The 12,072-nt window shown below is 35.6% G+C and overlaps 1 protein-coding gene across 1 annotated transcript in view; it reads left to right on the top strand.

Annotated features, from left to right (window-relative positions):
- Positions 1-8,513, top strand: part of LOC113113766 (BTB/POZ domain-containing protein KCTD8-like) — a 43,463-nt gene extending 34,950 nt beyond the window's left edge. Inside the window, exon 2 of the mRNA XM_026280240.1 lies at positions 6,402-8,513. Within this exon, the coding sequence (XP_026136025.1) occupies positions 6,402-6,928 (527 nt within the window). The 3' untranslated portion in view covers positions 6,929-8,513. The remainder of the gene's footprint in view (positions 1-6,401) is intronic.
- Positions 8,514-12,072: the final 3,559 nt, after the last annotated feature.

Here is a 12,072-nt window from a genome sequence, read left to right as displayed (position 1 = left end):
GCATCAAAACTTGTTCATGTATTATGTATTTCGGCAGAATGAACTGTTTGTTATATATTTAATGAAGTATGATCCCTTCTGGCATTATGTTGCATCTTTCATCTTTAATTTTGCCACAACATCGTGATGTCGATCAGCTAGGGCTGGACAATAATTCAATATTAATATTTATCGCGATATAATTTTTTCCAATAATGGTGATTTTTAAAGACATTTCCGATATTTCGATAAATTACCAATATTTCCCATACATTGATTTATTTGTGGAATTTTACTTTGTTGAATAAACATGAGCACTGCACGTTTCAAAATCAAAACATATAACGGGTGTTTTATATGAATGTATATCTGACAGGAACCGACTGTCTTCAGAAATGTTTTGATGGCATTTTCATTTTATCTGATAGAGAAGTGTTCATAAGCGGAGCTGCTTTGATTACAGCCGTTACTAGAGAAACCGCTGGTACTGCCGCTCTCACAGTGCCTCCTGCTGGCAGACAATCACTTTGCATTTAAGTCCGTATCCAGCTACATATTTTTTTCACTGCAGCAACTCGGAGCACTTTTCATACTGTTTGTACTGCAAAGCACATTTGTTTCAATCTATAAGAATAATCAGCTTCCACTACCAGTCAAAAGTTTTTGAACAGTAAGTTTTTAATGTTTCTTCTTTTAAATATTTCTTCTGCTTACCAAGCCTGCATTTATTTGATCCAAAGTACAGCAAAAACAGTTTCATTTTGAAATATTTTTACTACTTAAAATGTATTTTATTCCTGAGATAAAAGCTGAATTTTCAGCATCTTTACACCAGTCTTCATTGTCCCATGATCCAGAAATCATTATAATATGCCCATTAGCTGATTATCAATATTTAAGCGTAAAGTAAATTTTTTTCAGGATTCTTTGATGAATAGAAAGATCCAAAGATCAGCATTTATCTGAAATAAAAGTTATGTTTTAGTATATAATAGATGTTTATGTTTATAAAATAAAAGTATATAATTTTTTCTTTTGACTGGTAGTATTTACTAGCCGATAGTTATGACTATGATTTCACATTTGTTGTTTTTATGAAGGCTAAATAAAAAAAACGCTGAACATTAACTTGTTTTTTTTTTCTAAAATATAATATGATTTTAAATGGTGTCAAAGACTTGTCTGATTAATTTTTCATAAGTTTGTATGCACAGAAATCTGCGTTCTTGCCAGTTTTAAGTAATGTATCGTGATATAAATTTTGGCCATATCATTAAGACGAATGATGTCATCCTTTATCAGCCCAATCCTAATATGTATATATATATTAGGGTCTTAGAACATGTTTATACTAAAAATTAAAAATAGTTTTATAAGAATTTAAAGGGTTAGTTCACCGAAAAATGAAAATTATGTAATTAATAACTCACCCTCATGTCGTTCCAAACCCGTGAGACCAAACCCATTTATCTTCAGAACACAGTTTAAGATATTTTAGATTTAGTCCGAGAGCTCTCAGTGCCTCCATTGAAACTGTGTGTACGGTCTACTGTTCATGTCCAGAAAGGTAAGAAAAACATCTTCAAAGTAGTCCATGTGACATCAGAGGGTCAGTTAGAATTTTTTGAAGCATCGAAAATACATTTTGGTCCAAAAATAGCAAAAACTACAACTTTATTCATCATTGTCTTCTCTTCCGTGTCTGTTGTGAGAGAGTTCAAAACAAAGCAGTTTGTGATATCCGGTTCGCGAATGAATCATTCGATGTAACCGGATCTTTTTGCAACAGTTCACCAAATCAAAATGAATCATTTTAAACGGTTTGCGTCACCAATACACATTAATCGACAAATGACTTAAGCTGTTAACTTTTTTTAATGTGGCTGACACTTCCTCTGAGTTAAAACAAACCAATATCCCGGAGTAATTCATTTACTCAAACAGTACACTGACTGAACTGCTGTGAAGAGAGAACTGAAGATGAACGCAGAGCCAGATAACGAACGAAAGATTGACTCTTTCATAAGTCAAGAACCGTTTCTGTCAGACGTGTCCGATTCGAGAACCGAGGAGCTGATGATACTGCGCATGTGTGATTCAGCGTTAAGCAGACCCACACACAGGGCGTCTGAACTGAACTGATTCTTTTGGTGATTCTGAATTGATTCTGTGCTAATGTTATGAGCCCAGGTAAACCGAAGGCTTGAACCAAGGGCAATCATCGCAAATGACGCCATTACGTCGAGCGCAAAAGAACCGGTGGATCGTTTTCTTCAACCGGTTTATTGAATCAAACTGTCGAAAGAACTACTGGTGATCTGAACACCGATGCAACCGGTTCTTCACTCGTGAACGAGTCAGTCTATCGTTATATGGCTCGGCTCGGTGTTCATCTTCAGTTCTCTCTTCACAGCAGTTCAGTCAATGTACTGTTTGAGTAAATGAATTACTCCGGGATATTGGTTTGTTTGAACTCAGAGGGAGTGTCAGCCACATTAAAAAAGTTAACAGCTTAAGTCACTTGTGGATTAATGTTTATTGGAGACATGAACCGTTTTAAACGATTCAGTTCAATTTGGTGAACTGGTTCAAGAAGATCCGGTTACATCGAATGATTCGTTCGCGAACCAGATATCACTACACTGTTGTGTTTTGAACCTTCTCACAACAGACATGAAAGAGAAGTCGTAGTTTTTGCTATTTATGGACCAAAATGTATTTTCGATGCTTAAAAAAATTCTAACTGACCCTCTGATGTCACATGGACTACTTTGATTATGTTTTTCTTACCTTTCTGGACATGGACAGTAGACTGTTCACACAGTTTCAATGGAGCTACTGAGAGCTCTCGGACTAAATCTAAAATAATTAAACTTAAACTGTGTCCCAAAGATGAACAGAGGTCTTACGGGTTGGGAACGGCATGAAGGTGAGTTATTAATGACATAATTTTGTATGTTATGGGACAGTATTTTAGTATTTACCTCATCTTCCACGATTTATCAGTCTTACGTCCATATGTCACAGCTCATGGCCTGGTTTGGAGATGTTTTACGATGCAACGTTTTTTCGCCTGTAGAGCCAGTACAGTTATTACCTCTGCTTATTTATGTGTTCTTATGCATTTCATTAACCCCACTGACAGTTTGATATAGACTGTATTTACTCAAAAGAGAGAAGCTATTACTGTTTTCCTTCAGGCCGCTCATGTGTGAGACACACCAGTAAGAGCTGATCTGTGGATCTACATGTGTAATTGTTTTTCAAGTGAGATGGGAAGTCTGTGTGTGTGATTTGAAGCCATTCATTAGCCCGGCTAGCTCGTTTGCTGCAGGCCCTGATGGTTATTGCTGTTGTAGAGATTATGAAGCAACAGGAGCAAGTAAGATGAACAGACTGTTAAAATGCCTCCATCTCACCACATGTGCCGTAATGATCAGCTCACCATATGTTATTCAATGGTAGGATATTAGTAAAAAAAAAAAAAAAACACACATAATGACTTTACAATGGACCATTCAAGCTAAAATGCCCCCAAATGGAAGATGTTCTGGAACGTTCCAGGCCTGTAGACAGTGCTCATGCTAATTCAGAAAGGCAGGGGAGTGTAGAGGGAACATCTGTTGGGTTTAATAAGGTCACGCTACGCTATCTACAGCTGCATCTGAGGCCCCTTGACCTCAGCAAATGGATACGCTGCTGCTTCAGATATGCAGCTACCCAATTTACAGCATGAAGGTTGCATGTGGTCCTCTGACGGTCAATTATGGTGAAAATAGTTTTTTTCTTCAACCCAGTCAGTGGGTTTGCTCAACAAGCTCAGGTTTATAACAAATGTTTTTAACCTATCATTTTATTGTTTCTGAAGAAAATATGATTCCTACATAGTTTTGGATAGTTGTTAGATTGTTGCTAATAAACCCAAGACAAAAGAGACTTACTGTCTTATCTAGACATTTTTATGATATTCTGGTCTTTAGGTTTGGGCCCCTGTAAAGAATTTTGTCATTAGCTTTATATGTTCTCTACTAACTTTACTGTATTAAAGTACACTAAGAAACATTTGGTGTATATATATATATATATATATATATATATATATATATATATATATATATATATATATATATATATATATATATATATATATATATATATATATATATATATAATAAAGCGAATAAAGAATTTTAGTGAGAAAATGATTATTAAAGAACCTTAGCATTGTCATGTAAGTCTCATTTCTATCCTCTCCTCTCTTTTTTTTTTTTTTTTTTTTTTGATGACCCGGATCGCTCATTTTTTTTATTTTATTTTTTTCCTAGTCTGCTGACTTTTCTTGTTAGATCTGGCAACAAGTGCACCTTTACAAATTTTAGATCTTTACGTTACTTTTCCCACCTCATCTGAATATGCAGAGACGCCTGCAAGTAATCCATTTATATGATGATTGTGAGAAGTATAAAAAAGATTTCTCAACTTCTCATTACATTTCTTTTCCCTTTTCTGTTGCAAATGCAAAGTACCTTTAAAGGAAGATATGTTCTGTCTGCATTTAAGTTAAAATGTTGATTACTCAAAAAATTTAAAAACGGATATCAAATGTTAATAATAGAGGAAGACTCTGGAGTTATTCTCCCTTGTCTGTTAAAAGTTTATATTATTTGAGTTGTAAATCGAACTTTTAAGATTTAGGCATTACTGTACTTTAGCATAAAGTTTTGAAATTTTATGTAATTTTAATTTTACTCAGAAAAGTTTAATAACACATTGTTAATGTATTTTGGCTATAATATTGGAAAAGTGAGTATTTAAAAAAGATTTTAAAAAGATTTATTTTTTTCCATTATATGGAAAAATTCATTAAAATTAATTTTTATAAGAAAAGAAGGGATCTGTTAAAATTACATTTTGTGTTAATTAACCTAATGCCTTAAATTCTGTCGATTTAACTTATACCAAACCCAGATTATTCCTGTAAGATGCTATTTGAACTATTTTTATTTTCATCAGTGTTGGTCAGGGATCTGTGTCCAGCCAGTGGTCAGATGTCCTGTTCCCAGAGGGTCTCCTTCAATGATCTGTGTCCAGAAAAGCGACTGATGGAGTCTTTGTTTTCAGCTACGCCTGCATATCTACATTTAATCACCAATTAGCAGCTCTTCTGCATCACATTAAGAGACTTGCTGAAGCATGCAGTTACAGCTTGCTCTTGATTCTCTGCAAAAATGTGTTATTTCATCATTATGAGCTAATACAGAGATAACAGACAAGAGATTAGATGTAGTTAGTCGAGTTAGTTGTGTTGGTCATTTGTAAAGCTTAATTTTTATTTCAAAATGAGCTACATTTTCTCTTTTGCAGGCAGAGAAAATAAAAGCTATCTCAAAGAACTCTGAAGCCTGGACAGCAAATGACTTCTTAGGAGGGAATTAAAACATTAACTTCAGGACTTGTCTTAATCTGTTCAGTGTAAACCACTTTAATGTCCTCTGAACATATCTCTTATGTGTGTAATCACCACTGAGGCCTTGATATTGCTCTAAAATGTAGTCAGTTACCATTTATGGACCACATTTCCATGTTTCTGAGCCGGGCCAAAGAGCTTTGGTGTTTTGTTTGAGGCTGAACTGAGAAAACCTCTATCTGAGAACACATGTATGACATCCTCTCACAGACTCCTTAAATCTGTGGTTAAGACGGAATGCAGTATGGGTGGTGTTTTGAATTAAAACAGATATACTGATATAATTGCAATAGTTGCAATTGTTCCAAACCTGTATGATTGTTTACTGTTGTTAATATTAAACACAAAAGAAGATATTTTGAAGAATGTTGGTCTTCAAAAAGTTGTTGGTAGCTAATTGACCGTCACATTATTTTTTCCATAATATGGAAGTCAATGGTTACCGGCAATTGTTGGGTTACTCGCATTCTTCAAAAAAAGATTCATATTTTGAGAAAACAAACAAACAGAGTAAATGATGAGAACATTTTTTGTGAAATGTACATTAAAATTTCTGAATTTACTCATTAACTTACATTTACGTAACATTAACTTAAGAAGCAAAACTGCATTAGAAAACAAGTCAAAGATAAAGTTTAAGTTTATATTTGGTGCTGCTGGCATTTTTTTTTTTCTTGTAAGCTTACATTTAGTTTGATTTAAAAAGCAAGTCCTGATGCAGTTTTTTGCTTATTAAGTAAACATCTTTTTTTTTTTTTTAAGGATGTTTGGATATTTTTGCAGTGTACGCATAACAAAACTAATGAAAAGAGAAAAAGCAATGGATATTTGGTGATTTATTGCAAACGCTAACACAAAGGAGCTAAGCATTTCATCAATTCAGTCTGTGGGACTTTGACATTGGCCTCTAGGGGTTTCTATTGGTTTATCAGCTATTTTTTCTTTATCTGTCCAGGACCAGCCTGCAAGTCAGCATCCCCTAAACTGGAGCGTGAGGAGCCCAAGTCCGAGAAACTGCTGGATAAGGCCAGTGAGAGCGGAGCCTCATTGAACGAGCTCTCCACATCCAGCTCCGAGACCCACTCAGAAGCCACATCCCCCCAGGACGGGGGTCCCATCCTAGTGTCACGTGGTGAGGTTGTGGGGGGCTCGCTGGCTCCGTGTGGTGCCCTGCACTCTGTATCTCGACCTCCGAGCACTTTCACTCTGGGCCGACCGCCCAAAAAAGGATCCTCTGTGCAGTGGATGGAGCTGCCGGATAAGAGGAGGAACAGCGAGTTGTTCCAGTCCCTCACCAGCGGGGTTGGTCCGAGGGAAGGTGTGGGAAGCGGTCTGACCCGGAGGAAGACTCTGGAGAGGCCCAGCGTGGAGGAGGAAATGAAACAGTGCATCCGAGAATTCCGAAAGATCAAGATCCCTCCGGCGTTCCCAGAACGCAAAAGGCAGTGGCAGTCAGAACTGCTTCAGAAATACGGGCTTTAAAGAAAACTCAGAATAGGCGGTTTAAACTATCCAACTGATTCACAATCTCGCACAATAGATTGCCCAACAGACTTTAAAGTCCTCAGAGGTCTTGATTCACACTGAGAAACCAAACAATTGAGTATCAGAAAAGAGAAAGAAGGAACTTGAGTCATTAAAACATGTTCCACTTTGCTCCATTTTTATTCAAAATTGACAGCACCATTAATATCTTTGAACTAGACTTTAAAACCTACCAAAAAGTGGTGATGGAGCACATTTCGATGAAAAGCCATTCCATCTAGACTTATCTAAATAAACCTTTCCATTGTTCAGAAGGTCTGCAAACAGGGCTCATAGTATATACTATTGTACTGACAGACAGACAGTGTTTACTGACAGACAGTATTGGCTTCTTTGTAGACATATTGGGAAGTAAATTCTTGTTGTGTCCAAAAGAGAGATGTCACTGTGCGTTAACTAGTTGTTCAGTTTGGTTCTATACAAATGATGTTAATGTAAATGTTGTTGTCTCTACCTACCTTTGTTTCAATGATTAATTTAGGTTTGTCTTTTCGTATACATGTATTAGGGCTACCAAACTATTTCAAATGCCAGTCAAATTGCTATATGCTGATTATTTAATCAAATTGCAATTAATCACATATACAGTGCATTCAGAAAGTATTTAGACCCCCTACAATTTTTCAATCATGCTATGTTGCAGAATGATACTACAAAAGTAAAAAAAAAAAAAAAAATTCACATTGATCTACAGTCCGTACCTCATAATGACAAAGGTGATGAGCAGTGCCTGGTTTCCTTCAAACATGATGCTTAGAATTGAGCTTTATCAGAGCAGAGTCTGAGGGTCCTTCGGGTGCTTTTTTGCAAACTCCAGGCTGGCTTTTATGTGTTTTGCACTGAGGAGAGGGCTACAGTGATGGTTGTCCTTCTGGAACTTTTTCCCATCTCCACACAAGATCTCTGGAGCTCAGTCAGAGTGACCATTGGGTTATTTATTGGTCACCTTTCTTACTAAGGCCCTTCCCCATAAATTTCAGTTTGGCTGGGTGACCAGCTCTTGGAAGAGTCCTGGTTGTGCCAAACCTCTTCCATCTAAGAATTATGCAAGCCACTGTGGGAACCTTCAGTGCAGCAGAATGTTTTCAGATTCTTCCCCAGATCTACACTGTAAAAAATTACTGTAATTTTAATGGTAAAAAACTGTGAAAAATGCTATAGTACAAACCTGTTCAATGGTTATGTAAAATTTAATCGGGAATTTTTTCTTATTTGTTATGTTTATTAGGGTTTTATGTTACTTATAATGCTGCTAAATTTCATTTTAATGAGTCTCACCATGATGGTGTTTAGTGCTTGTGTGAATGACTGTGCACCTTCTATGTGTATTATTATTTAAAAGCAGCTTGTGATGGACTTTGGTTCATCACGTGACTTTCTCATTACCAACTGCTTTTGGTAGTTTTCAGTGTATTACAAAGTTACAAAACAGAGTTCAGTACTTCAATAGTTAGGTATATTAACATTATATCAGTTAATGAAATTACGGTATTTAACTGTAAATTTAACGTAAAACCTAAAACGTTGTTAGGGTTAGGGTTAGGTTAGGTTAGGTTAGGGTTTTTTTCTGTACATTTTACAGATTTTTTTTTTTTTTTTTTTTTTACAGTGTATGCCTCAACACAATCCTGTCTCTGAGCTCTGCAGGCAGTTCCTTTGACCTCATGGCTTGGTTATTTTCACTCTGATAGCATTGTCAACTGTGAGGCCTATTATAGAGAGTTTTATAGAGTCCAATCAATTTAAGTTAATGCAAGTGGACTGCAATCAAGGTGTAGAAACATCTCAGCAATGATCAAGAGAAATGGAAAGCCCTTGAGCTATACTTTAAGTGTTGTTGCAAAGGGTCTGAATACTTGTGTAAATGTGATTCAGTTTTTTATTATTAATAAATTAACAGACATTTCTAAAATTATTTTTTTCACTTTGTCTAAGGAGTGTAGAATAATGAGAAATATTTTTTTTATTATTTAAACAGTTGTAGTATCAGGCTGCAACATAAGAAAATGGAAAAAAGTGAAGGGGGTCTGAATACTTTCTGAATGTACTGTATATCAGCATTTGTTAAAGAAAGCCCCCATTTTTCAGTCAAGTCTGTCAATCAGTATGTATTCAATCAGTCTGTCCTAACAGACCTTTCTTAATTTTTAGTTTATGTACACAAGTTCCAGATGGGTGTCTTTGGATGTTGAATTATTTCTTATGTCATGTATGTTTTTTTACAGCATGTGTCACATTCAAAACAGTTTTATGTGTCTTAAGACACTTTCTTGAACGTCTTGAACTAAAAAAAAAAAAGTCCTTTTTAAATAGCGACTCTTTAGTCGTTCTGTGCTGCTTGCTCTTGGTTAAGTCTGGTGATTAAATGTGTTAATTTTTTAAAGAATGAATTACACTATATGGATTTTAAATTGACAGCCCTACTATATATACCTCTATACAATAGAAATATATAAAAATATATATATAACTGTATATTTGCTGAGAATCATCAAACTAGGATTGGAAGGTATGATGAATGAGTTAACACATGATCTTAAATCTTAACTGGAATATGAGGTTGTTGGAATTTTATATTAGCTAGGTTTAATGAGCACAGAAATATAATATAATGGATAAATTATCTTCTCATTCCATCACTTTAATTGACCCAATTTTTGCATTTATTGATGGACTACTATAAACATCTACACAGTGGTTCTTCTCTGTGTGAGGTTTCTCTGACTGATGCCTAGAAATTGTCCATTGTCTGGGACGGTTTTGCTATGAGTTTTGTGCCATACATTTTCTAAACGTGTGTGTGTGTGTGTGTGTGTGCTTCTGTCCATATTTGTGCACACACTTTTCTTTATGTACTTTTCTATAGTGTCATTTCTGAAGGAAATTTCTGATTTTGAATCACAAAAAAAAAAAACAAGGATTGCTACAAATTGCTATTCATAAAAAACATATTGTTGGTCCAGAGCTGATAATGGAGAAGACCAGGAGTTGACCTCCAATGATGCATGCCCATGTTGGTTCCTTTACAGTTTTTCTCAGTGCAAAACCTTAATGTGAAATCATCTTTAAGAATTGATCGTCTTTACACAGATTTATCTATGTTTGAGCCTAGCGAGATTTATTTTTAAATGAAAATAGCCATGGCGTCAAGCCAGTAGCCTAATCCACGTGCTGAAAACGGTTCCAAGAGATTGTTTATGGCAGAGCGTCATTCCAGACTCGGGGAATGATCTTTCCATCTGCCGTAGGCTGCGTATCAAATGTCAGTGAGCATTCACAGTGCATTTCCATCTCCATAAAGACTTGTATTTGAGATATATTAGATGATTGCCATCTAATTGATGTGTGCGGTGTTCTGTGCACGTTTAAAGCACAAAATTCAGTTAATGCCGGTTTGAGACATGAAATGGTCTCAATCCAGGACACAGGTTTGAAAAGCACAAGGCGCAGTTGACTCTTATCCTAGAAATATAATGTTTAATTGGTTTAAATCAGGACTTAGTGTTAGTCTACTGTGAAACCTGAATGCTCCCAAATTTGTGAAGATGTTGTTATATCTGTTGATTTGCCTCAGTGTCCTGTAATAAAGGTGTCATGTTATGATGGGTAATTTAATGTGCAATTTCCTTATTTCATTTAGAGTGATATTTTTTTGCTTTTATTTTAATTCCATGGTAATTTTCTAAAATATTCTAGCACTTTTTTTCTCATTTATTTGATTTATTTATTTTTTTGGTCAAGAAAAGGTCAATACCAGCCTTTTCCTGTTTTTTTTCCTGAGACAACAAAGCATGTGCCTGCTATTCTTCCTGATAGAACAGTGTTGCCATGTCCTCTTATTATATAGTTGCATTTAATGGCCCTTTTTTCCAGAATTGTCACTCCTTTTGACTCACTATAGCATAGTTCTTGGTAGATGTAAAACATCCCCCCTCTACATAATGTTACTCATTTCATCCTGTGTTTCTGCCTTTTCCAGAGCCTCCCCACTTGAGTGGTGCATAAATGCATGCATTTTCCATTCCTGAGAGGGAATTATCTTATTGATTTATATTTATATATATGTCCTCTTTCCATATTTAACCTCCAACAAGGCCTCACATCCTCTGGTGAGTTTTGTAGTTTAAAAAAAAAATCATTTTAAATATTTATGTTTGCTTATATTTTCTGTCGGCTTTGTCACACAAAGTGTAATGAAACTGTTTGAGATGTTTTCTCAATTATAACTTAAAATTAAATGCTATATATATATATATATCAGTGCTTATATGACATATTGTTGACAGGAGGTTGCATTAAAACAACCAGCAGTTTGGACAAGCTAGAAAAGCTGGTGCCAACTTCCAAAACACCTTAAGCTGGTTTTGGCTGTATTTTAAAGCAGGGATTGCTTCAACAGAAACGTCATGGCATTTCCCCTGTCTCAGATAGCTGGTAAGTCCTCAAGAGCATAATTATGCTGAGAAGAAGCAGACAGTTTTATTATTCTTATAAGTGAAGACTTCATTTAGGCTGAGTCTTAACTTTGTCATCCGAGGCTTTTCTCTTCAGCTCGGCCTAATCATTTCAGACATCTGAAATGATGCTTGTCACGGAGTTGCTGATACTTTAGCCGTGTAATCAGTCAGGCAGATCTGACATAGTTTATTCATACCTGTCAAAATGACGCCGGTCTTATATTTGGGATGCGGTAATCAGTGATTTAAAGTGAGTCGTCGTCCTTGTCATTCCTGAAGCTCTTTCCTGGAAGTGTTTCTGCAGTTTGGTTTGAGTTCCTGTCAAAAAAGCTACTAAATGCTATTTTGCCATGTATAAGTTATCCGTAAATTGGATGTTGATGTGAGGGTTTTTACAGGTAAGCTTGATCTGGTTAGGCCTGCTAGTTTTCACCATCCACACACAAAATGCTCTTTTTCTTCTTCATTGATCCAGTAAAAGAAATTCAAAAGTATCAGTTTATAACTACGTAGTACAGTATATAAATAGCTTATGTTACCCTGGACCACAAATACAGTCATAAGAGTATATTTTTTTTAAATTAAGATTCTATTCCATCTGGAAGCTGAATAAATAAGATTTCA

This window comes from Carassius auratus, chromosome 14 (assembly GCF_003368295.1).
Source record: "Carassius auratus strain Wakin chromosome 14, ASM336829v1, whole genome shotgun sequence".
In the NCBI taxonomy this organism is placed as follows: domain Eukaryota; kingdom Metazoa; phylum Chordata; class Actinopteri; order Cypriniformes; family Cyprinidae; genus Carassius; species Carassius auratus.
The sequence above is the reverse complement of the archived record's forward strand: the minus strand, read 5'-3'. Positions and strand labels throughout refer to the sequence as shown.